Source organism: Propithecus coquereli, unplaced genomic scaffold, assembly GCF_000956105.1.
Source record: "Propithecus coquereli isolate 6110/MARCELLA unplaced genomic scaffold, Pcoq_1.0 Scaffold273, whole genome shotgun sequence".
Classification (NCBI taxonomy): Eukaryota; Metazoa; Chordata; class Mammalia; order Primates; family Indriidae; genus Propithecus; species Propithecus coquereli.
Genome location: NW_012148319.1, coordinates 2,942,627 through 2,969,340, shown reverse-complemented (window position 1 = coordinate 2,969,340; position 26,714 = coordinate 2,942,627). Strand labels below are relative to the sequence as shown.

The window sequence follows — 26,714 nt, the reverse complement described above, 5'->3', positions numbered from 1 at the left end:
TTTACATGAATCTGTATTAAGAAACATTGAAAAGATAAAAAAAAACTATATAAAAATGCTTACGGTGGGCATAGCAGAATGACGTGGATGGACATGGCATGGAAGCATGACTTATCAAAATAGAAGTTTTTATATCATTCTAATTTCTGAATTGTGTAAACGTTAAATATTAGTAATTTAAAAATCTGGATTTTACCTTTGCTACTTGAGGTCTTCCAAAACATGCAGCATAATGTAATGATGATGACCTCTGACCTCTATTAACATCAGCACCTCTCTCACAAAGAAATTCTACCTATAAAATGATAAAGAATCATAAAGTTGCTTTAATAATATTTCTATTTTTGCTTCAAATATCAATTTTTATATGTTAGCTTACCATTTCCTGAGTTCCAAAAGCAGAGGCCCAATTTAATAGAGTCTGGCCTACATCATCCATAAAATTTACTTCAAAGGCTGAAAGTTTGAAGGAAAAAAAAAAAAACTTACTTTTTTTAAGCCAATAAAATAATACTGAACTTTTCTAAAGTCTGAACCATTTAAAAAGATTGTTATTAATAACCAATTAAATACAGAGCCAAGAGATTGTCTTACGTATTTAGGTCAACTATAAAGTAGTAAATAATCAGCAAACCTAAGGTCAGCTAAGGAAAATTCTAAAATTTTAAATCACTGAGGATTCACAAGTCTTTAAGCCTTAAAAATAAACATGAAATAAGAAAGGACAAAAACAAAACACAGTACGTAATACAACAAGGTACTAGTTGTATCATAACATAATTGTGGAAAAGAAGTTAATCCACATGTATAACAAAGAACACAAAAGAAAAAATTTGATGACCCAGAAACATCTTTCAGGAATTTATATTTGCTCATCACCTCATGCAGCAGTTTAAAATAATCTACTATTATTATAATTCACTCATGGCAGTTTCCACCAATCTTAAGAAAATAACAGCCCTAAATTCAATCTGCAATTCACCTTAGAATTGACAGGATCTCCTTCAATGATAAAACAGGGAAATTTTAAACTTCATGTAAGTTTTACTCACTCAACAAGTATTTATTCAGATCTTACCATGCACCAGGTTGATAATTACGCAATTATACATACGAAAAGGGGAGAATACTGAAGGGGTTGGCCATTCTGTTATCTGGCACAATCAACTGCTAAGAAAATTGTCCAAAAACTAGACATCAGAAATTATCTATAGAATTCCTTTTCTCCATTTTCTTTTTATACTTTAAAAATATTTTCTGACCTCCTGTGTCAATTGCATCTATAAGTGCATCAGTATCTTTACTTCGAATACAGTCTATAAGTTGCCGATGTGAGCGCTCCCCAGAACTATCCAATCTCCGGAGTCCTGGGATTCTGCCTGTAGATCCGGCACTAGACTTTGGCAAAGCTTTTCGTCCTTCAAATAATAGCACCAAGAGAAGGTCAACCAAACGCATGGTATCAAGTACACATCTTTCATCACCCTGCAATGCACTCTCAATTGAGTCTGGAAGCTCTGACCTCAGGAGATCCTAGAAAGAGAATGGAAAGAAAAAAGTTTAATATATTGGCACCATTAAAGAAACACTTTTTCTGAAAGATTAAAAAGCAAAGATTCAAAAACATTCTTACGTGTGTTACTACTGGAGAACCTCTGCAAAGTGTTGAGAGCAGACTTACAATTGTTGACACCTGATTACTTAATTTGGAATCTGCAGTTGTAGAAGGAGCTCCCGTGGTGCTGCGACCTGGTTTACATGCTGATGACGGTCCTGATACAGTACCACCAGCAGCAGCCATTCGCGATAATAGCTCCTCAGTTAATCCATGCTTGGCTAATGGAGCTGGGTCAACACCACGACGGGTAAATCGGTCAGCTAGAGATGCAAAGCATCGCAGAGCTCCATCTGAAACCTAATGATATAAAGAATATGCACATAGATAAAATTCACCTAAAAAGGGCTAGTACTGATCATTTCGATATTGGCACTGTAAGAAAGACAGGTGTAGGAAAGTGATGAAGCATATAATCTGCTGAGATCTAAATCATAGCTCTATATTCTGCTAACTGTATAACAAAAGGAAGTTATCTAACTGCTTAAGGCCTAAGTTTCCTCCTTCGTAAAAGGAGAATAATGGTACCTATATCTCATTATGTAAGCTTAAATGAGACAATACATATAAAGAATCATAAAAGCTCAAAAAAATAACTATTATTATTTATGTATAACTTTGCCAAGATACTCTACAAATATCAACTGAAAATGTCTGAATAGTAGAAAGGCATTAAAAATCACGTTGTATTTTCTAATATATGCTAACTCAACAAAAGAAAAAAAGTTACACAGAAGATTATAAATACTGTGTTTTTTTTATTTTCATGAGATCTAGCTTAAGTCAACAAAATTAGGTCAACAAAATTGCACTGAGTGAACAAAATTACACCGAGTGCAAGTGTAGCTGTAAAAATGATTATATATTTCTATAACATTTTAAATTAAGAACACATATCACTTTTATAATTTAAAAAGTTTTGTTATAAAAAAAGATTACAATTTAGAGAGATAAAATAAGAGAAAAAGAAAATGGAATTACCTCTACTTCGTCAAATGGAAAGTTCAAATTACAATGTATCATAGTTATAAATAGGGGATTACTACTAAAAAATCACATTTTGGAAACTGGAAGTATACAATAGCAACTTATTTACCTGATGATCTTCATGTTTTAATAAACTAGACAGAGATTCTACACAAATTTCTAAAGAAGAATCTTGAGGTTCCATTTTGCCACAAAGTCTTGACACCACAGCCATGGCGGAGTGCAAGGTATCTTTATGAACCAGGTGTCCACTGTCACGAATGAAGGTAAGCACACAATTCAAACCACCAGCCTCAAAGACTGCTCCTGACTCACGAGTGCATATCAGTTCTAATACCTACAATAGTAAAACAAAATTAACAAAAGAATGTAAGTTTAATTTTCTAGACTCACCGGAAACATAATGGCACTTTCCAAATTTATTAGTAGACACATTAAAGACAGTAAAGTAAAACAAATAAAATTAGTTTTACTTTTTTTTTTTCTTTTTCTTTTTTTTATTCAGTCCCCGTAGGGACCGTCAATAATTGCCAGTGCCGACTATATTGCAAGTCGTCATGGCGGGGTATTGGGAAAAGTTTTCAATTAGCAATAATCGCAGCTTGGATAAACCTCATTGGCTACGATACTGCCACTGAGCAAAGCTAAAATTAGTTTTAATAATATATTTTATTTAACCCAGTATGTCCAAGGTATCACTTCAACATGTAATCAATATAAAAAATTACTGATAGATTTTACATTCTTTCATGTATTGTCTTAAAAATCATATGTATATTTTATACTTACAAGGCATCTCAATTTGGAGTAGCCACATTTGAAATGCTAAGCAGATATGGCTACCATATTGGACAGTGCATTTATTTACTTAATTTTAAGAGACAGGGTCTTGCTCTGTCACCCAGGCTGGAGGGCAGTGGCTCAGTAACAGCTCTCTACAGCCTCCAACTCCTGGGCTCAAGTGATCCTCCCACCTCAGCTTCCTAAGTAACCGGGACCACAGGCGCATACCACCATGCCTGGCTAAAGACAGTGCAGGTTTAGATCACAGCAAGCTAAGGAACTACAAGAAATTTAGCAAAAGCTTGTAAGCTCCTAGACCTTAAAAAAAAGGTAGGTAAATGCTAGCCACTACTATCATTCACCATCCTCATATTCAATCTATGAATATCAAAACATTAAAAATGAACTTTTATTTCTAAATTATGTTGATGTTTAAGATATTGAGGTACAACAAAAGGGTTAACAGGATTCACTGATCTTGCAGGCATACCAGAAATTTAAACTTTATCATGTCAGCAAGAAAAATGTCTTAAGTAGGGAAATAATATAATCAAATTTCCAGTTAACAACAGTGTAAAGAACAGGGTACAGGGAGAGTTTGCAGCCAAATGCAAAAATTCAAGCATAATATTTAAGAGAAGATGAAGGCTTGACTAAGACAGTAACAGCAGAGACAAACAGGAGGAAATAAACTAAAAAAGGAGTTGTTCATCAAACTCTATGTGTGGAGTAGAAGAAAGGAAATAAAGAATAAAGCACAGGTTTCTGTCTTCAGTGACTAGGCAGAAGTTGATACCAATTATCGAAACAGGAGTTTAACTGTAGCTAAAGAAAATGAGTTCAGACATCCAATTAGAGATGTCCAGCAAGCCTCTGAATATGGAGTCTAGAACTTGAGAGACCAGGGCTAGATATATCAATGTGAGGAAAATTTGCATAAAAATGGTACTGAAGAGGCCGGGCGGTGGCTCACGCCTGTAATCCTAGCTCTCTGGGAGGCCGAGGCGGGCGGATTATTTGAGCTCAGGAGTTGGAGACCAGCCTGAGCAAGAGCGAGACCCCAGTCTCTACTAAAAATAGAAAGAAATTAATTGGACAACTAAAAATATACATAGAAAAAACTAGCCAGGCATGGTGGCGCATGCCTGTAGTCCCAGCTACTCAGGAGGCTGAGGCAGGAGGATCGCTGGGGCCCAGGAGTTTGAGGTTGCTGTGAGCTAAGATGACGCCACAGCACTTTAGCCCGGGCAACACAGTGAGACTCTGTTTCAAAAAAAAAAAAAATGGTACTGAAGGTACAGATGAGATTGTCTAGGCAAAATACACCTAGTATTAAGAAGGTAAAAACAGACCCTTAGAAAATACTATCATTTCAGAATGAATTAAGAAGGAAAGGAAAACAAGGAAACAATGAAAGCAAGAAAGAGACCAAGGTGTGACAATATCTAAAGAAAATGGTTTCAAAAAGAATGAAATGGTCAACAATGTCCAACACCACTGGGATCAAGTAAGGGCTGCACAGAGTACACAAACTTTAATAACAAGGATGTCACTGATAACCATTTCCCCATCAGCTTCAGGGAGAATGATACAAGCATAAACCTGATTTTAGTGGGCTGAAGAGTGATTAAGTATAAACCTTTTAGTACTCTTTCTAATAGACTGGCTGTGAACAGGAAGACAGCTGAAGCAAAATCCACAGCCAAAGAGGGATCTTTGATTTTGTTTTGTTTTTTAATAAATGGCAGATCATCAATAATAAAACAATTAGACATTATATGCTTTCTGATGTGATGCAATAAGAACTATGCAACATCTTGTATGTAGTACCTTGCAAATAAAGTTTTCAAACTAAAATTAACCACAAACAATCAAACAAATCTACAATGTGGGACATTTTATAAGATAACTGGCCTGGACTCTACAAAAAAGGTCAGTGTCATAGAAAAAAAAGAGAGAGAAGAGAGGACCATTCTACATTAAAGAAGAATAAAAACCAAATGCAATGTGCAAACTTTGGATCTTGATTTTCTTAAGCCACAAAAGACACGTTGGGGACCACTGGACCTATAAACTGCATATTGTATTCTTACTGAATCACTGTTAATCTTCATAAGTGAAATAATGGTGTTATGGTTTGGTAGAATGTCCTTGTTTTTAGGAGATACATTCTAAAATATTTAAGGATAATGTGTCCTGATGACTGGAACTTATTTTCAAAGGTTCAGTGCCAAAAAAAAAAAAAAAAACAGGGATGGAAGAAAGAAAGGAAGAGGGAGAAAAGAATAGAAGGGGGTGGAGAGAGAAAGAGAATATAAAGCAAAGTGGCAAAATGTTAACAAGTGGCAAATCTAGGTGGATATAAGGTGTTAATTGTACCAATCTTTCAAGCATAGGTTTGAAAATTATGAAAATAAAAAGCTGGAGAAACAAAAACACCACAAAAAAAGAGATAGCCCAAGACTCCAGCATGTTTATAGGCTGAGAATAAGGAGCCAGATAAGAAAGAATTTAAAAATATAGGTCAGTGAATAAGCAATGGAGTAAATCCCAGACCTGGAAGAAACATAGAAGTTATGTGATCAAGAAAGTAAGGGATGCAGGGGGAAAGCCTTGAACATGAAAATGGATACCTCTTCCTCTGAGGCTACAGACACAACAGAAATAAATCTACAGGTGTAGAAATGCAGGGGTAGAAATTTCTCAAAGTGTGGTCTAGGGATCCCAAGTTCCTAAGATATTTTCAAGGAGCTCTGAAGTTAAATTTGTTTCACAACAATAGTATAACACTGTTTGTCTTCTTCGGTCTCATTCTCTCATGAGTATAGGGTAGTGTTTTCCAGGAACTACGTGAAGTGTGATGTTGCACTAGACTAAATGCAGAAGCAGATATGAGGATCCAGAAGTCTACTATTAAGCCAAAGTGCTTTTTGTTTGTTTGTTTTTGAGATACAGTCTGATCTGTCACCCTGGCTGAAGTACAGTGGCATCCTCATAGCTCACTGCAACCTCAAACTCCTGGGCTCAAGTAATCCTCCTGCCTCAACCTCCCAAGTACCTGGGACTACAGGCACACACCACCATGTCCAGCTAATTTTTCTGGTTTTTGTAGAGACAGGGTCTCGCTCTTGCTCAGGCTGGTGTCAAACTGAGCTCAAGCAATCTTCCTTCCCACCTTGGCTAGGATTACAGGAGTAATCCTAAATAGAAATGAGATATTAACAGCACCTACCTCATATAGAGTTGTCCTGAAGATTAACTGAGTTGACAACTTAAAGTGCTTAGAGTGCTAGGATTACAGGCATCAGCCATCCCACCCAGCCTGAGTTTGTTATTTTAAGATAAATATTTTAAATTTCTCAGTTGTAATATCTAACTTAATACATATAAATAGATATAGCCTACATAAACACAGGCTCTTTGGGGATCCTCAAACATTTTAAACTTGCAAAAGGATCTTGAGAGAAAAAATTTTGAGAACTGTTAACCTAAGGCAGCAAGAATTATAAAAAGAATAAAGCAGGAATTATAAAAAAGAGAATCATGTAACATTCTAAATATGTTCACCAATAGTTCCAATAAATTACTGACATAGTAGTAATGCCTTTAGAGTTGCATAAAATTTATAACTAGGCCCATAAGGAATAAAAGACAATAGCTTACTCTAAAGGAAGTACAGCAAAATAGTTAAATCCATAAGCCATAGGATCAGACTTCCTAAATCTTCAAATTCCTAAACTTCAAATCTTGGCTCTGCCACTCACTACTCCCAAGCACATTACTTAACCTCAGTATACTTGAATTTTTTTCATCTGTGAAATAGAATGATGATATTAATGGCACCCACCTCATACAGAGTTGTCATGAAGATTAATTGTGTCAATACACTTAAAGTGCTTAGAATAATGCCTAGTACTGGTGGTTAGTGTTAGCTGTCGTGGTGGTGGTGGTTATTACTATTTTCATACAAAACCATTTTGGGTAAGAATAGGGATAACCTATATCAAAATGTTAGTGGCTACCAGAAACTGAAGCACACTGAAGCAGCACAGAAGAGCATATCAATGACCTACACTTTTCCTTCAGAGACAAAATTTCTTTTCCCAAACCCCATGTGACCTCCACTGATGTCACAAGAGCTGTGATTTCCACTGTTCTCAACCACTCTCAATAAAGTAAGACTGATGATAAGAAAGAATTTTATGTTTTTAGTAAAATATATTTTTTATTCTCTAAGTGATGTTTAAATGGGTCAATAAAGAATACTTACCTTTACACATTGTTCAGCTAAGTCTCTGCTAGTTCTGTTGTTAAGTTCAACTACAACCAAACGATTACAAAGTGCTTTTATAGCTCCATCTACCCCAACAATCCTTCGGGTACACTCTGCAGATACATCCAGGTAGTATGTTATGGCACGGGCTGTCACCTCTAACACATTGTCTGGAGCACTTTCATCAAGAAAAATTTTGCAGAGGGCTGGTAAGAAAGTGCGAGGAGGACATCTGCAGTGAAAGAAATCACATTACGCTTAGGACTACTGAATTATTAACATCAAAATATTAATAAAATTAATAGATAATAAAAAGCTATAACATAACACATTGTGCTCAATATACTGTGTCTAAATGTTTATTAGGTTATATTTCTCACATTGTTTTTGTTTCCATAAAAATACTCACATGCTGATGATTTCTTCACTGCTGAAAATACCAAGTTGGAAACCATTTAAAGTAGCAGCATGAAAACATGTTAAAAAAAATTCTTATCCAATACTTACTCAAACACCAACTACTCTGTAAAACCTTTCCTAACCCCCCAGTTAAGTGGTACTTTCATATTCCTAAAACCTCATAAAAGCAGTGCATATACTGTTTAATGTATCACTTTATTTCCTTATTTACAAAAGAGTCCCTAAAGGTCAGGAACATTGTTCAATTCATGTTTTCCAGGGAAAAGCGCTAATTTGGAGTTTAAAAGACCAGGGTAAAACAGAACAGCAGCTGTGTGACCTTTCTGAAGTCTACTTCCTAATTTGTAAAGCAAACACAATATCTAAACAATATCTACTTTGTACAGTTATGAAGATTAAATGAAATAATATACATTAAAAACTTAGCTTAGGCCGGGCACAGTGGCTCATGCCTGTAATGCCAACATTTTAGGAGGCTGAAGTGGGAGAACTGCTTGAGACCAGGAGTTTAAGACCAGCCTGGGCAACTGTGAGATGCTGTCACTACAAAAAAAATTTAGAAATTATCTGAGCATGGTGGCACGCGCCTGTAGTCCCAACTACTTAGGAGGCTGAGGCAGAAGGATCACTTGGGTCCAGGAGTTTGAGGTTGCAGTAAGCTGTGACAGGGCCACCACACTCCAGCCTGTGAGACAGAGCAAGACCCTGTCTCTTTAAAAAACAAAAAAAACAAAAAAAAAACAAAAACCTTAACCCAGTACCTGGTACTATAATAAACTGACTTTAGCTCCCATTCTCTTCCTTCAATAGTCTAATGCCTATTACATAAATCTGCAAAAGACAATATTATCAAAAACAGAATTTGTGATACTGTTTTTATACTCCCTATGTTTTATCAACACTTAAAATACTAAAGACCACAATTTACGTTTAGTAGGAATCTCAGCCATGTGACATCAAATACATTTTCTAACTTCTCTGCACAGACCACTATACTATAGCTACAGATGACATAAAAAGCAATACTCTTGACATTTTAGTGGAATTATTTATCCTCCAATTTTTAATATGTGCAAATGAGTACCTCCCATACTTTTAGTAGGTTTAAAAAGATACCTATATGAATGTCAAAGTATCTCTACTTTTTTTTTTTTTTTTTTTAATCTCTGTCGCCCAGGCTAGAGTACCATGGTAACTGCCTAGCTCACTGCAATCTCAAACTCCTGGGCTCAAGAGATCCTCCTGCCTCAGCCTTCCAGGTAGCTGGGACTACAGGGCTGCGTCACCACACCTGGCTAATTTTTTCTATTTTTAGTAGACAGGGTGTTGTTCTTGCTCAGGCTGGTCTAGAACTCCTGAGCTCAAGGGATCCTCCCACCTCAGCCTCCCACAGTGCTAGGATTACAGGCATGAGCCACTGTGCCACAGCCTGGCCTTAACTCTAATTTTTAATATCTGCTTACATGATTCTTAACTTAAAGGGTTCAGCAGAAGATTTTAGAAGACCTCTTTCATTCAACAGCTGAGCAATCATTGATTAAACTCAAGTGGTTTTTTATTAGCCAGCAACACTGGCAACCTATGACATGTAGACACTTGTAATTTTTCTAAGTCAGGAATTAAATGCTTTGAGGCAAGGTTACAAGAGCCCAGTCCCCTAGTTCTCAGGTAAGATCAGAAGACTGCCTATCCTATCATAATCTTAAGTATTATTGCTCTCTACATATGCATATGTAGTAAATGGAACAGGTAAGAAGAGACTGTGAAAGTGTTAATACTACAGGGAAACAACACAGTTTAAAAAAGTAGTGTTTTTTTTTTCTTTAGAAAACAGTAGCTTGTAAATAAAGAATAAAATGGTGAAGCTGATAGTCCTCATATCAAATGATAAGAATAGATTTACCACATGCTTTATATTAAAAATAAAATTCCTCTATTTATCCAGTGTAAAAACTGCACATAAAAAATAAATAAAATTTAAGAGAAATGTTTGTATAAACTTTCTACACCTTCATGGGGGAATACAGCATTTACTAATTTGGGGAATAATGATAGGACCTGCTGTGTTCTCCAAAATGTGAAGAATTTCCTGCAAGTACAGTTAAAGAGCCAGTTTAAAACAACAAAACCCAGAAAGCTCTAACCGCCATAAGGTCTCAGAGTTTAACTGTGATCAGTTTTATTCCTAAGAAGCATCTGCTGTACTTTTGGCTATGGGACAGGGAAAAAAAATATTCGAGAATATTTTACAATAAATGGTATATATAACTCTGGCATGAAGAAAGTTCACCTATATATTGCCTTAATAATATATGTAAAATAACTAATTTTTGCGTTTACGTTTCAAAGAGAATAAACAAATGTCTTCTCACATTCCTATTTAAACTAGTTATGTGATAATGATGTCACCATATTTTGTGTGATATATATTAGCAAAAAGGAAGGTTTACATAAATTATAAATCTTAAAAAGGTAACTCACAGTTAATGTACTTAGATACCTTTCACTTTAACAATACTTACATAATAGAGTTAATTTGCTCCATTTATTCTGCTCTAAATTCAGTTGTTTATAAATCAAGTTTTTAAATAAAGAACATTTTTCTTAACAGATTTAAGTATATATGTTTCCTCTTTATCTATTAATTTTTATTATGATGAACTAGCACAGCAAATAAATTTCCAATACATGAAATTATGGTATATGGAACTCAAGATAGGTCAAAATGATCTGAGGTGAACAATGTAACTCTAATACAGATAATTCATTCTTCAGAAAAGAGAAAATCTCATTAAGTCATAGGAGTGTCTTATAATTCAAGAAATATTCCGGTAATTTTATATCATCACTAGTCAACCTGAAACTCATGGGAGGGGAACTCATTAGAATCCTTGAAATGATAAAACTTTTTTTTATTTTAATAGATTTAGGGAGTACAAGTTAAATTGTGTTACATATATCATGTAGTGGTTAAAGTCTGGGAGAAATGATAAAACTTTAAGTGGTTATAAAGACACAATATTCTGGTGAAAATAGATGTAATCATCATTTTATACACAATTCTAAGATTCTTTACAAAAAAAACAAACCGTTAAAGCACTATTTAAAATTACTAATAGTCCTCAATTAAAATACAGGTTAACTGTATTTGTTCAGAACTAAAAAGCCAATTACAAAATCTCAACAATACACACTAACCATAAAGTGAGCAAAGAGGTAGTGAATAAAACGTTAATATTAATTAATGAATTCTAAAAAGTACAGAATAGTTGAGAGAACTATATTACTTAAAAGTTCACATTGCGACTAATTATTGCAACAAATTACAAGCGTTGTTTACTAGTAGATACTCTGCTAGATATCCTGCTTTAATACAGCCATTGTAATACACACATAAGACTTTAAAAATGACTCTTCTGTTGTTGGTTAGGGAGTTTCATCACTTTCTTTCTCACTCATTCCCTTAGTTTGTAAAACGTGGATATAAAACGCATACACGTACCATGAAAACGCCCAAAGTATTTTCTCCACCCTAGACGAACTATTGCTATCTCTGTTTAGAAATATCACTGGCATCTTAAAATGAGTATATTCAAAACAAAATTCCTAATCTGTACTTCCACTCCCAAATCTCCATTATAGTAAATGTCAGCCATCCACAAAGCCAGAAACCTGGGAATCATCCTTGATTTTTCCCCATATTCCACCACATTACACATCCAAGCCATCACTTACCAATTAATTAGCCATCACTACCAATTAAGCTCTCCAAAACAGATCCTAAATCTGTCTACTTCTCTCCACATCCTCTTCTATAACCCTGACCTAAACCAACATCAAAGTCTTGTTTGGACTACTGAAAGAACCCCTTAAACATTTAGATAAGAGATATGGCTAGCAAGGTATCTAGAGGGAAGAAAGGGGGTTATTCTGGTATAGGATGTCAGAGCATGAGCAAGGTAAAGAGGGCATCTGTGCAGGCGAATGTCCAGTGATGGGCAACTGATACATACAGGAGAATGGATCAAATAAATTAATTAATTAATTGAGGATAATGGGAGCCAGGTTTCTCACTGCAGGAAAAGAGAGTTACATATAGAAAGAGAGAAAACTAGCATGCAACCTGTGGTGTTAGATTATAACCGGAGGTATTGGTATGAACTCATGGTTTTCAAAATATAGAGATAGGTAGAAAAATAAATACAGATGCTAATGTGTGTGTTGTTCTCACTGCCTAAAATCCTTTTCCCCCAACTCTTCCCACAGCTGGCTCTTTGTCATCCTTCTCTTGTCTCAGCCTAAGTGTCACCTCAGACTTTTAAAAGGCGAAAGATTTATACGATCTGAAGAAAAACCAGAGTATACACCTCAGACTTTTAGACTTAACTTCCCTACCCAAAATAGGACTGTTTTTTTGTTTTAACTTACTTTATAATTTATATTTATATTTAATTAATACTTCTTGTCATCCATTGTAACTCTCTCCTAAAAACCTATAAACTCCTCAGCAGCGAGGATTTATTTCATACAGTACCTAGCAGGGTTCCCTACACAGAGGAAACATAAGCATGTTGAGAGTTTTACATGTTGAATGAATGGTATCAAGAAAAAAATTAGGCCAAGGCGAGAAACTGTTTCAGCTCAGGAGTAAGAGACCAGCCTGAGCAAGAGCAAGACCCTGTCTCTACCAAAAATAGAAAAATTATCCAGGTGTCCTAGTACACACCTGTAGTCCCTGCTACTAGGGAGGCTGAGGCAGGAGGATCTGAGCCCAGGAGTTTGAGGTTGCTGTGAGCTGACGCCACGGCACTCTGAGTGAGACTCTGCCCCGAAAAAAAAACATAAATGTGGTACCATCACATCCTGGCTTAATCCTTCATTAGCTCCACACTATTCTGAGGATAAAATCCAAGTTCATTAAGATTACTTACAAGGCCCTCCATGATCTAGCCTGCGATCAGTCTCATCCACTGTCCCTATCCACCAATTGACGACAAACAATCCATTCCTGTTTTACCAAATATAACTACTACTTATAATTCTCACCCCCTCTAAATTTTCAGATCCTCATGCCCTTGCATATGTTGTTTCCTTTAGGAGAAATTTTCTTACCCCTTCTCCTCTTTATCACTCCTATTCCTTTTTCAAGGCAATTTTTAAAATTAAGTTTAAAAAATTTTAGGAAGTCTCAAGTCAGAAAGCACTTCCTCCAGGAAACCTGCCTAAGACCAACTTCACTATCCATTCTAACTTATGCCCCTCTTGGGTCGTTTCAGAGTGTTCAGTAATTCCTATTTATCAAAAGCAACTGTCAAACTGTGTATCTGCCCGTTTACCTGTCTCATCCATGAAAACAGGAGGTACTTGAGGGCACAGTCTGTACTTTATCTATCTCTATTTTCCTACTGCCAAGCCAAGTACTTGTCATCTATTCAAATATTTGACAAATGGATATATGAAACTAATACCGCCTCAAGAAATTCAGTTTAATGGGGAGAAAGATAATGTAATTAAGTAAAAATAAATATAATAAGTGCTGTAATAAAACCCAGAACAGATAGGTTCATGAAAAGTTCTGAGAGGTAAAGCTCAACTTGGGGGGTTTGGGAAAAGGAAGACCTCACAAAAAAAGACTGAAGTTTGAGCTAAATTAAGGTATTCTCTACCTTGAAAAGTTATTGTAAGGATTTGATATAATGTACATAAAATATATGGTACAATGCTCAGCCCATAAAAGATGCTCAACCAACCATATGACTGAAGTTGGCCAAGCATGAAAGCAAGAACAAAGTATTCTAGGTAAGGAGACTAGCATGTGCAAAGGATAGAGGCCTGAGGCATTACATGATGAGACAACTATTATTTCCCAGTGAAGTCCACAACATTATCTCCCATTCAACATATTCTTTCTTTACAATGTGACTTTGATATTCTTCCCACTGAGAGGGCCTTTATTCCCTCCCCTTAAATCTGGGCAGGTTTATGATTACAGTGAAAAGTGATCACTATGTGACTTCAAAAGTTAAGTCAATAAATAAAAAATGATACAGCTTCTGCTGCATTCTTTTGGGATTCTGGATCTTAGAACCCAGTTATCATCCTGTCAGGAGGCCTCATGTAGGTGTTCACTAACAAATCCAGGCAAGGTCTCAACTAGAAGCCCGTCTAAATAACATGTAACAGAACAAGTCATCCGGTGACACTAGTACCTAAGTGTCAAATCACTTCCAGTCTTTGAGACTTCCTAGCTGAGGCCACAGACATTATGGAACAGAAACAAGCCATCTCCACTCTACCCGTTCCATTTTCAAAATCCAGAGGATCTGTTAGCATAATAATTGTTGTTTTATACTACTAACTTTGGGGTGGTTTGTCACACAGCAATAAGTAACTGATATAAATAATCTGCAAGTATTGCAGTGCAGCTGGAAATCTGAGCCACAGAGCAAAAGACCAGTCTTCAAAACAGAATGAATCCACTAATGAGTGTGGACTCTGTCTTAGCATTCTTCTGAGTACAAAACAATAAAATGAAAACATTATAGAAATATATGATGTACAAAGTGAAAAGTCCCCATAATTATAACCAGAGATAATATATGTAAAGACTGATGAGTATTATTCCCATTTTTCTATTAATATAAACATTTCATGTTTTTGTTACTCTCAAGTAGGATCATAGTTAAATACTGTCCCATAGCTTATTTTCTTAATTGACATATTGTGACCATCTTTCCACATTAATATATACAGATCTAGCTCAATCTTTCTAATGTCTACAAAATATCCAATACATTGAATACCCATACTTTTTTTTTTTTTTTGGCTTTGTCATCCAAGCTGCAGTGCAGTGGTACAATCGTAACTCCTGGGCTCAACAGATATTCCTACCTTGGCCTCTCAAGTAGCTGGGATTACAAGCATGAGCCCCCACACCTGGCCCCATACATTATTAACCATGTAGGTGATTTTCAGTTTTTTACTATTTGAAACAGGGCTACAGAGAACAATCTCGTAAGTATATCTTTGCTCATCTTTACCAGTATTTATGAAGGAACGATTCTCAGAAGTGTTTCTGTTTAACACATTTTTAGTTTGATAATAAACTGACTTCTAAAGAATGTATAATCCCACTAGAACCATATTAGAATATTTTCCCACTCCTAGGCCACATAGAATGCTACTACCTGTAAATTTTTGTAAAACTGAGAAATACTTGGTAACGTTTTATGATAAAATTTGGGAGAAGGAACAAAAAATACATAATTAAATAGTAGACATATATCTGCACATACCAAAAATTACATTACAAATAATGGTCTAAACTTGACAAATAAAAAACAGAGATTGTCAGGTGGATTTAAAAAAATACAACCCACTGAGAGCAGTGGCACGCACCTGTAGTCCCAGCTATTCAGGAGGATGAGGCAGGAAAACGGCTTGACCTCAGAAGTTCCAAGCTATAGGGTGCTATGATCACACCTACAAATAGCTACTGAACTCCAGCCTAGGCAACAAAGACCCTATCTTTTTAAAACAAACAAATAAAAAACCACAACCCAACAATATGCTGTCTACAAGAAACACATATTTTAGATATAATGATACAGATTGTTTACAACTAAGAGGATGGAAAAAGACATACCATGCAAACACTATCAAAAGAAAGCTGGAGTGGCTATATTTATATTGGACAAAGTATACTTTAGGGGAAAAAAATTACCAGGAATAAAAAGGGACAGTACATAATGATAAAAGGGTCACTTCATCAAGAAGACTTAATCCTAAATGCACCTAACAGGGTTTCAAAATACATGAAGCCAAAATTGAGAGAACATAAAGGAGAAATGGACAAATCCATAGGAATACTTGGAGACATCAACAACTCCTCTCTCGGCAACCCACAGAAAAACAGATTAAAAAATCAACAAGGATATAGACTTGAACAGCATTATCAATCTAACCTAATTTAAAACTTGTAGAAAATTCCACCTAACAATAGCAGAATACACATTCTTTGGACCATTCACCAAAAATAGACCATATCCTGGGCCATAAAACAAATCTTAACAAACTCTGAATAACTGAAATAATGTAATATATGCTTTCTGACCATAACAGAACCAAACTAGTAATCAGTAATAGAACAATATCTGGAAAATTCCCAAATATTTGGAAATTAAGCAACACACTTCTAAAAAACCAAAGGGTAAAAAAGAAAGTTTGAAGGAAAAGTTTTAAATACTATGAACTGAATGAAAATGAATATACAACATTAAATTTTGCAGGATACAACTAAAGTAGTATGTGAAGATAAATTTATGGCATTAAATGCTTAAGGTTTCAAATTAGTTACCTCGGCTTCCACATAAGAAAAAAAAAACAAACTAAAACAAGAGCAGTAGGAAATAATAAAGACTATAAATAAAAAAAAACAGAAAACAATAGAGAAAATGAATGAAGCCAAAAGCTGGTTCTTGGAAAAGATTAATAAAATGGATAAATCTCTAGACAGATTGACAGAGAGAGGGAGAGAAAGAGAAGATAAAAATTACCACTATCAATACTATATTATAATACGAATTTATAGACCCAAAGGTAGCCTAATTGGGAAACTTCAAGATCACTCAGCCTATATAGAAAGGAACCCTGTCAGACTGCAATTCATTCAACACGTATCTATTGAATGCCTTTTTGTGCCAAGCACTATGCTAGGTATTGGGGGTAGGATACGAAGATGAGTAAGACAAAGTGCTAACTTTGAGGTACTCAAAGGTCTAACAACACAGTCAATGAGTATGCAAACTATAGATATAAATTGCTATAAAACATAATGTCATATGTATACAGAAAAATGCCGGAAATTAAAAATTTATATCCATAAATTTTCATTGTCTTTTTCCTGTTGAAACTAGAACAGTGTTTTGTTTTTACATTGTTTAAGTGACAGACATTTTGGTAATCTTAACGAAAGCTTCCTGAAGTTCATTACCTATGGACCCCCTAGAATCCCAGGTTATAAACCCAGACAGAGAATGTTTCTCATTTCAGCACTTCTCTCTGCTGTCCAAAAAAAGAAGCACATACCCAATTGCTGTCTATTTACAGAAATTCATTTATTTAACTTTTCAGGATTATATGTATTTGATGTATTAATGGACACTCTATCCAGAAGGATCAGGGCTGATCAATGAAAGTAATTTCACTGTCCTATTACTCTGCCATTGGACAGAAGAAGAAAACAGGGGTCAATACAGAAAAGGCAGGTACACTGATGCAATATTACTGTTTCTGCTACAGAGAAGAATGCAACACTCTTCCTCCTGTATACTCCCAACCAGTTTCATAATCCAGAAATTCTTTCTAAAGGCATTTTAGGCATAAGTGGAAAACAGGTCCAATATAAAGAATTTCTTCAATTCACTCAGTATCTGGATATTAGCTACCTGTGTGCAAGGTACTATGCTTAGCAATGGGGAAACAAAAGATGAGCTCACAGACCAGTGGAGGACTCAAAGTACAGTAAAGACTGTGTAGTAGTGTGTACATGTGAGAATGCAGGATGAGTCTTTGAAGGCATTTAAATTTGACCCACTAAGTAAAGGACCCAAAAGATACTGTAAAATGTAGTAGTACAGTCAAATCAGTATTTTAAGGCTATAACTCTGGTTATAGTTAACTTAGAGGAAGGGATATCTGTTATGGAGCCACTAGCACTACATGAACATATTCATCTCCCCATACCAATCCTAGACATTATCATTCTTTTTAATTTCCTACTTCAGGGAGAAAATAGAATTTATAAGACTGAAATCCCTTCAACTTTTTATCATCAAACCTAAAAAACATCTGCATCTAACCTCTCCACATTCCATTTGTTACAATGAAGAGAGTATACCTCTTTCTACCAAAAACCAATCTCTCCACCAGTGAATCAGAGTTTTGCTACCAAAGTGGGATTTTCTCATCAACAGCTTCCGCATTATCTGGGAGCACATATAGGAATGCAGAATATCAAGCTCCACACCAGACCAATTGAATCAGAATATACATCTTAATAGGATCCCCCAGGTGATTCTTATTATGCACATTAAAGTTTAAGAAGCACTGCTTTATACAAAAGCCAATTCTCTCCCAGTTTTTCAGAATTCTTACACTATGGATTATTCACTCTCTCCTCTTTGACCTTTAAAAGAAAAAGCCCCACACTCCTTTTCCATTCCAACTTCTCAAAAAAGTTTCCACATGTCCTCCATTTCTTCACCTACCTCTCACTCCTCAACCCATTCAAATCTCCCCTAACGCCATTAAGCTCTCATTAAGATCAATGACCTTGAGAATGCTGCTAAATCCAAAGGACACCTTTTAGTCTTCACCTTGACTTCTCACTAGTACTCAACATAATTGCCCTTTCTCTTCTTCAATCACTTCTTTCCTGTGTTGACATGTGCACTAATGATGCAAAAGCAATGGCAGATAAAACTGCTGGTGCTTTAGCATGAATCAAGGCAGCAGCACTAAGCTGTACTACTAGTTTATTGTATTCTTCACTGCCAGGCACTGGTAGGGGGTGGGAAAAGCCAGTTTCACCACAGAATAACCCGATGAAGCACAAAATTATTAATTTTACTAAATCTTTTTTATTCTTTTATTTTTCAAATTCTCTGTATCGTTCCAATTTTAGTATATGTGCTGCCAAAGCAAGCACATAAATCTTAACCCTTGAACATAGAATATTCTAATTAAGGAAACGAGAAGTAAGCATAAAAACTTCTGCATACCAAAGAATGAATAGCTATGTCAAGGAAAAGTACTTGTATAAATGTTTGAGAGCTGAACTAGCTGCTTTTTTCTTGCAACACAATTTATACTTGAAAGAACATCAGACAGGCAGGCTGGGCGTGGTGGCTCACGCCTATAATCCTAGCACTCTCGGAAGCCCAGGCGGGAGGTTTGCTTGAGCTCAGGAGTTTGAGACCAGTCTGAGCAAGAGCAAGATCCCGTCTCTACTAAAAAAAAAAAAAAATAGAAAGAAATTAGCTGGACAACTAAAAATATGTATGTAAAAAAATGAGCCGGGCATGGTGGCACGTGCCTTAGTCCCAGCTACTCGGGAGGCTGACGCAGAAGGATCACTTGAACCCAGGAGTTTGAGGTTGCTGTGAGCTCGGCTGACGCCATGGCCCTCTAGCCCGGGCAACAGAGTGAGACTCTGTCTCAAAAAAAAAAAAAGAAGATAAAACCAAAAGCTTTTCTTAGAATATACAAAAGACTCACTTCATCTTGCCCCTACTCTTTTAGGGCAGCTCTCTAGCAACCTTTCCTTGTCCCAGTCACAGTGGCTTTCTCCAAGTTCTTCAACCATCCTTCCTATCTCTAGGGAAAAACTACTTCCTCAAAGATCCCCAATCCCTCCAGGTCTTGTCCCTGCTGCATGCTATCATAGTACCCTGAACTTTTCCTTGATGGCACTTATCACACTTAGTAACCACAATTTTATTTCTACAATTATTTAATATCTGTCTTTCCTATTAGACTATTAGGCACCACAAGGGCATAGCCTGTATTTGCTTTGGTTATCACAGTATCTCTCTAACACATGACATAAACTAGGAAGACAATCTAAAAGGTAAAAAGACTTGTTACTATTATAGCTATTTTTATATTTGGGCATAAACATACAACAGGAGATTTTTACCACTGTGTTAAACAGCTTTGGAATTCAGACTCAAGACAGTCTTCCTTGAAGTATCTCTCAAAGAATACACTAGAGAATGATTAATGGTGATTTCCTCTGGGGAGGAGACTAGAGTAACCAGGAGACATGAAGGAAAAAGACTGACTTTTTACTGTATATTCTTAAATAAGTAAAATTATTTTTTATATAGAGCCTTCTAATCCTAAAGCACTATCCCTAATATTCCATTTCCTAGATCTCCTAAGGTGATCTTCAATTCCCAGAAGACGTCACTTTTAAATTATAGTAAGATCCAGCAGCAGGATCTACAAATGCCTGGGATTTACCTATTAAGAACATCAATACCTATGATGACCACCTATTTTGATGTGAATGCACAAGTACTCTCATATTATATATGACAGACAGGTACAACACTAAGGTAAAAGAAACACTTAAACACTTATGTGAAAAACACTGTGCAAGGCATCTCACACATATTATCCCATTTAATTTTCCCAAAAGTCCTGCAAGGATGAGGAAATAGACTTCAAAGGCTATCACACAACTTTTGAGCAGAAAAGGTAGGTATCTGAACCCAGGCCTATTCCACTGAAAAGGCCATTGTTTCTACCACACCACCTGCCTTTCCCAACTAAACAGATGTGTAACTATTATTAATACAGGCTAACTAGGCAAAATGATACCAGAATGTATGAGCATCTTTTGTTTTATCAGACATAAGACCTATTTGCTACTATTGTATAAAATCAAGTTGGAAAGATTTTCACCAATATTCAAAATATGCACATCATCTTGCTTTTTTTCACCTTAGTTACATGTTGACTCTTTAAAAGAATTTTAAAAGATCCTCCAAAATCAACCACTGTTTCACGGAATAAAGTGCCAAAACGAAATTCAAATTCAGATATTTATTAATAATGATATGAACAGGTAGCCCACTTTACTCAAAACACTTCACATACATTGTGTCCTTTAATCCTCACAAGTAGTGCACTGAAACAAGATTACTGCCACTTTACAGAGGAAGGAAGGAAGGCTCTCAGAAGCTAAATAACACAGCAGACCACAGCAGATTCAGAATCTGAATCCAGGTCTCTGATGCCACAGCCCTTTCTTTCCATCTCACTGGTTTGAAGAAGGAACCAAGACAATTTTCCCCTGTGACAAGAAAATCTGATTGTAGAAGGAAGAAAGCAAACTAAGGTTTAAAAACAAAATTGTCACAAAATTTAATCAATTGTGTTATTTTGGGAGCATTACTGATATGCTATATGAATGAAGCATGGCTAACCATTTCGATTTGAGATACTCTGATATCTTCACATAGTAAATCGCATCTGACTTAACAGTCACTTCATCTTACTTAAAGTAACATTTATAAAGCCTGGCACAGTGATATGGCCTGTAGTTCCCCCTACTCTGGAGGCTAAGGCAGGAGGATTGCTTGAGCCCAGGAGTTTGAAACCACCCTGGGCAACACAGCAAGATTCCCATATCTTTAAAAAAAAAAAAAAAAAATTACAATTATATTAAATATAAATAAAGCCTGGAAGGGAAAATAGAAAAAATAATTCATTTGTTATGTTAGGATAGTAGGATTTTACATAGGGATGACTCTTACATTTTAAAAATTTCCTTTAAATTGTTTTACTATGGTAACACCCTTTTGTAATGTCATTACAAATACCTCTACTATATATTAGTACTAAATAGAAGATACTAGAAGATACAAAATGATAACTGATTTGACTGGCAAGTATGAGCTTCTAAAATACCAAACATAACTTTCAGGCTAAAGAAGACCCTCTAATGAAAGCTATGAATACTTAAAAATCTACTTCCTTTTTCTAAATATCCTGCTAAAACAAGTGTCAACAAAGGGGCTAAATTATTCTTTTGTATTCAAGTCTGCCAATAACAAAAACTAGTAGAACTACATGTGTCACTAACTGATTGTGATTTGGAAACTTTGTAAACAAGGATTTTTATCATAATAGTACTACCATTTTAACAACTTTTAATAGGATTTACAACTAAGAATTATTAAACAACCAAAACTGAAGTCGATTTAAAATATTTGGTCAAATTAGTAAGTAACAGAACATTTATTCCCACTTAAAAGACATTAAGATGATTACACCAAATTTTAGGTCAACATCTCAAACATTTTCTACTAATTACCTTAACATGGCATTAAAATCAATATAGAAACACTGCAATTTGCAATTACTTATTATTGGAATTCAAAACTGTAAATGTAAATATAAAATAAACAGTAAAAACCAAACACATGTTCAGCACTCAGAAGAATGATTAATCCGACTGGTCAAGTTATCACTTGCATAAGAGGAAAACATGGCTTTAATGAATTCCCTTTTACATTTTTGCACAAATTCTATATTATAACCTCTGAATAAAATTGTTAAAACTCTCCACACTTCAAAATGTTTCTACTATTCAAAAAAGCATGCTATATGGTTAACATCCAATTTATACTTTCCCAAACTGAAATTTACAAACCAATGATTTGCTTTAACAAAAGTGCACATGACAACATCAATGAAGATAATGGGCAGTTCAAAACCTATGCTCATCATTATCTCTTTTATTCTATAAGCCAACTTCATGGTACAGATTTAGCTACCTTTAAAGAAGATAAATATTTATATTTTCCCCAATTTATGACATATTTTGAAAATGAATCAACCAAACTATGGGTTAAAATTAGTATTCCTACTAATTCCCATTCATTCAACAATACGTATTTGTGTCGTCAATTATCGTTACTGAAGTAACTTCACCTACCAATTTTTATTTCTCAGAAACGTGTAAATCTCTGCAGGAATTTTTTAAAAGACAAAAAAATATTTTAATTTAAAATTTCCTAGAGAAATTTCTACACAAACTAAAGTCAGCAAATGGTTGAAAACAGATGTGTCACTACAGTAACCCCAAAAGAAAATGATGACGGAGTCTACTTACGTTTCAAAACAGCGATCCACGTTGTCCGACATCAAAAGCAGCATGCATAGCTGTTCAAGGGCTATTAGTTGCATGTCCCTTTCATCTCCCTGGCCCATCTGTAGCCATTCCAGCAATGTATCCGGATCCACATCTGCCATGGTTTTTCAAAAGCCTCTTTGCTTAAATTAAAAAAGTAAAGGGGGATAAGTCCTTTAAATGTCCAGGACTGATCACTTGGGTTTAAAATGTTTCTTTTACATCTGCTAAAACCAAATTTTCGTGGTGTCCTCCTAGGAATTAAAAAAGACTCGTAAGTACATTTGGATAGAGTGCTTAATGCAGTTTTTCAACTTTCCTTATTCCTCAGGTTTAACATTCAGATATCACACTAAATAAAACCAGTTTTGCACAAGAGCATAAGCTGATTAGGTTGCTGCTTAATTAGAAACCAGAGCTGTCTTTGTCAAAGACAGTCAAACAAGCTTAAGATCCCACTACTGCTATCACTATGGTCTGTGCCAAAAAGCAAAGAACACCTATTGAAGGTTCTTTTTTTTCCTAGCAAACTTCCCCACTTCTCCACCCCAAACTGATCTTCAGATAGGGTTAGATTCAGTATTTTGAGGAGGCTCTTAGCACTTTGATCCAATACCCCTCCAAACTGAATTTCTCCTTTAAAATCACCTCCAATTTCACAAATTCTGCTGACGTCTCAATTTACTTCTATTTTAAAGATGACCAAATACAAATGATAGTTACATACAGGATTTATCTATGAATAAAAAATTGGTTAGAAATTTTGGCAGTCTTGGCAACTGTTCTAAAAACTTTTAAAAAGAAATACTAAAAGTAAATGCAATGAACTAACAGGTTAGGGATCAGAATACAGGCCAATCTACGGCCCTGTAGGGATGGGGCAGTTAGTTTAAAATAAAAAAATCACCAAAAAACAAAACCGAGAAGCAGCCCCAACAGGCAAGTCATTACAAAAGCTGCCCGTATGCGCCCTGACGGGAGGACAGCTTTGGATCCCACGCAACCCAGCTGCATGTGTGGGAATCAAGCGGCGGGTCGCTGTGGGCACCCAACGGCGGTGACCAGCGGGCTGACCCAACAACACCTAGGGCCTGGCCGAGTCCGGAGCTGAGAGGCGCTGGCCCCGGCGCTGTGGTTTCCCGGCACCGAACCCGCCTAAGTTAGCTACCTGTGTCTAGGAGAAGGGGGAAGTTCTGGAGAAGCAGTAGCAACCCTTCGTACCCAAGAGGAGGCGGCCGGGCCGGGCGGCGGGTCTCCCGAGAGCGGCGTCCGGAACTCGAAGGCCCGGCGGGACGTCCCTGGACCCGGCCAGGTGGCGAATCCTTCTCAAGGGCAAGGGCGGCCCGCCTGGGGTTCCGGCGCCGGCAAGCCGGGTCCCGCCGCCGGCAGGGCCCGAGGAGGAAAACAAAGGGGCTATCGGGGAAGCCGGCAGCAGCCCGGCCGACCTCACCCGGCGCCGGGGTCTCGCTCCCTGCCCACTGCCGGGCGTCCGGGATCCCGGCCCTGACGCCTGGCCCTTCCGACGGCCTGAGGCGCCCCCGCCTCTCCTACCCGCAGGCTCTTACTCGGGCTTGTTGTCCCAAACCACTCTGGTCCAGCTCCAAGCAGGCCGCGGGCAGAGCCAGGCCCGGCCGCGGCCCTCGAGTACCCAAGAAGCCGCAGGCCGCGCAGGTCGAACCGGGCAGGCGGCACAGGAAAAGCCGCGCCTCGTCCCTCCCCTTCCTCCGCGGAGACCTGGTGACAGGGAAGCGAGAGGTTCCCCCGAGCGACGGCAGCCAGCGGAGGTCCAGTCCCCAAGCACGAGGCTCTTCGAGCCCTGCAGCTCAGAGGCCCGCGCGGTGCAGCGGGCGGCGGCGGCGGGGGGAGGCCGCGTCCATCGCGATCCGGGAGGGGGAGGGGAGGAGGATCGAGCGAGAGCCGGGCGAGGAAGCTGCCGAGGGCAGCCGAGCCCGGCGGAGGCGGAGCGAATCTGCTCCCCCGGTGGCGACCCCGCCGGCGGCCACCTGGGGCGCTGCGGAGACTGCCGACCCGCGGCGCATGGGCGCCAACCCGGGGCGCCGCGTCGCCGCCCCTGCCCAGGCGCTCTAGCCCCGCTGCCTCGGACGCCCTCAGGCGTTTCTGCTATGGCTTTTCTAGCGCACGCCCTGGCGCCCTTCTCGCTTTGCTGTCAATCCGAGCGCGCTCCCAGCGCGCGCACGCACGCTCAGCTTGGTTGGCACGGTGTCTAACACTTCGCGTGATCCTGCGGAAGGCCCCCGCGCCACGCATCACACCTGTGGCCCAACCTGTCCTGGCCGGGCCTCGCGCCCAGGCTGCCCCCGCTCCGCCGCGAGCTTCCTTCCCCGCAGCACGGAAGTGCGTCGCGAGAGGAACAGCGCCCCCCTTCGGTCCTGGGAGGCAAACCGCCCGCAGTCCACCAGAAAGAAAACCCTTGACAACGCTGAAGAAGAGGTATTACCGAGTATTATCTCCATTGTACAGATGTGAGAATTGAGGCTCCAGGAAAGCTTAAATTCAGGCCTAATGGCGTCCCCAGTAAGCAGCGGCACTGAGAGTGGACTTTCGACTACTTTTTCTGTGGCTTGTGGTTGCAAGTATGTCTGTGGTTATTTCCTTCAAACGTTTTATTTCACATGCATTGAAAATAAAATATGCCTGCTTATATAGGACATACTTGAAGATATTTAGGATGTGGTTAACTGGAAATGTGAATACAGCTTTTTTTTAAAATTAAGAAATTAGTTCCCTGCTTGAGCCCAGGAGGTTACAGTATTGCTCATGCCTCTGCACTCCAGCCTGGGCAACAGAGCTAAGTTCCATCTCTGAAAAAAATTAATTCCCTTTGTTTGTAAAATAAGTTAAACCCATGCCCCAGAGACTCCTACTGTACTCTCACTTTTTCATCTTTTAAACAAAAAATGAATATGACATAGTATAAGTAATGTGCTCTTAAGCAATCAGAGAAGCTGTGGTATGCTTAAAGCACCAGTAATTTGGAAATTACAAATTCGCACTTCAAATACCAGCACATGCCCTACTGTCACAGGTAATGGTCTTCTAGGTCCCCTATTAACAAATTGAATCAAGAGAAAATGATAGAGGATTCAATTATCTTGTCGCAATTACAACGCACAAGAATAATTATTTAGAATCCATGAGTGTGTTACAGCTGCCAGGAAAGTCTTCAAGGAGGGAGCATCATTCCTCTGGACCTCGAAGAATGGGAACAACGTGGACACTGAAAAGGAGCAGGAAGAATACAAACAAAGCCTGGTATGTTCATAGAGGACATGTGACTTGTGTGCCCCCAAAAGGACCAGCATTAAGCAACAGGAGGGAGATAAAGTTGGGGCTAAGGTATGGAGGGCCTTGAATGGCAGGTGCAGAAATTAGGCTGAGCTAAGTAATAAGGTCTGGACTATCCGGAAAAATTAGATTCTCAGGAAGATTAATATGGAAAGAGTGTCCAGAATAGCTAAAAGGAGCTCTCTAGACAAGGAGATTAGTTGGAGGTTGCTGAAATGCTCTAACAGTGAAGGAAAGAAATGCCTAGTTACTGGCAATAAGAATGGAAAAGAAATAAATCTAAAAAGTATTTTGAAAGAAGATATATCAGAATTTAAGTGATTAACTTCAATTTTTTTAAATCCTTACCTGCGGAGAGGACTTGGAAGCTAGGAAAATGGTTATGCTATTAACAGAAAATAAAAAAATTAAGACTAGGGGCCTATACCTTTACCAAGTTTTTAAGGTGTATTTTCCTTTATTCCTGCACCATTCCTACCTGTGCCACCTACTTGCTTCCTCCAAGATTAATGACTGTAGAGCACTTTAAAGAAACCCTTTCAAAAGAATGCTGTGACACTTATGTGTTTTTAAAGATTATTATTATCATGTTATTATTTTAAACTCAAACATGAAAAAAAAATTCAAAC

The 26,714-nt window shown here is 37.6% G+C and overlaps 1 protein-coding gene across 1 annotated transcript in view; it reads right to left on the bottom strand.

Annotated features, from left to right (window-relative positions):
• The window catches only part of HECTD1 (HECT domain containing E3 ubiquitin protein ligase 1), a 99,592-nt gene extending 74,843 nt beyond the window's left edge, over positions 1-24,749 (bottom strand). Inside the window, exons 1-8 of the mRNA XM_012647878.1 lie at positions 24,345-24,749; positions 22,762-22,922; positions 7,656-7,890; positions 2,712-2,939; positions 1,634-1,915; positions 1,263-1,533; positions 380-456; positions 197-295 (exon numbers count right to left, since the gene is read on the bottom strand). Coding sequence (XP_012503332.1) covers positions 197-295; positions 380-456; positions 1,263-1,533; positions 1,634-1,915; positions 2,712-2,939; positions 7,656-7,890; positions 22,762-22,901 — 1,332 coding nt within the window. The 5' untranslated portion in view covers positions 22,902-22,922; positions 24,345-24,749. The remainder of the gene's footprint in view (positions 1-196; positions 296-379; positions 457-1,262; positions 1,534-1,633; positions 1,916-2,711; positions 2,940-7,655; positions 7,891-22,761; positions 22,923-24,344) is intronic.
• Between the last annotated feature and the right edge of the window lie 1,965 nt (positions 24,750-26,714).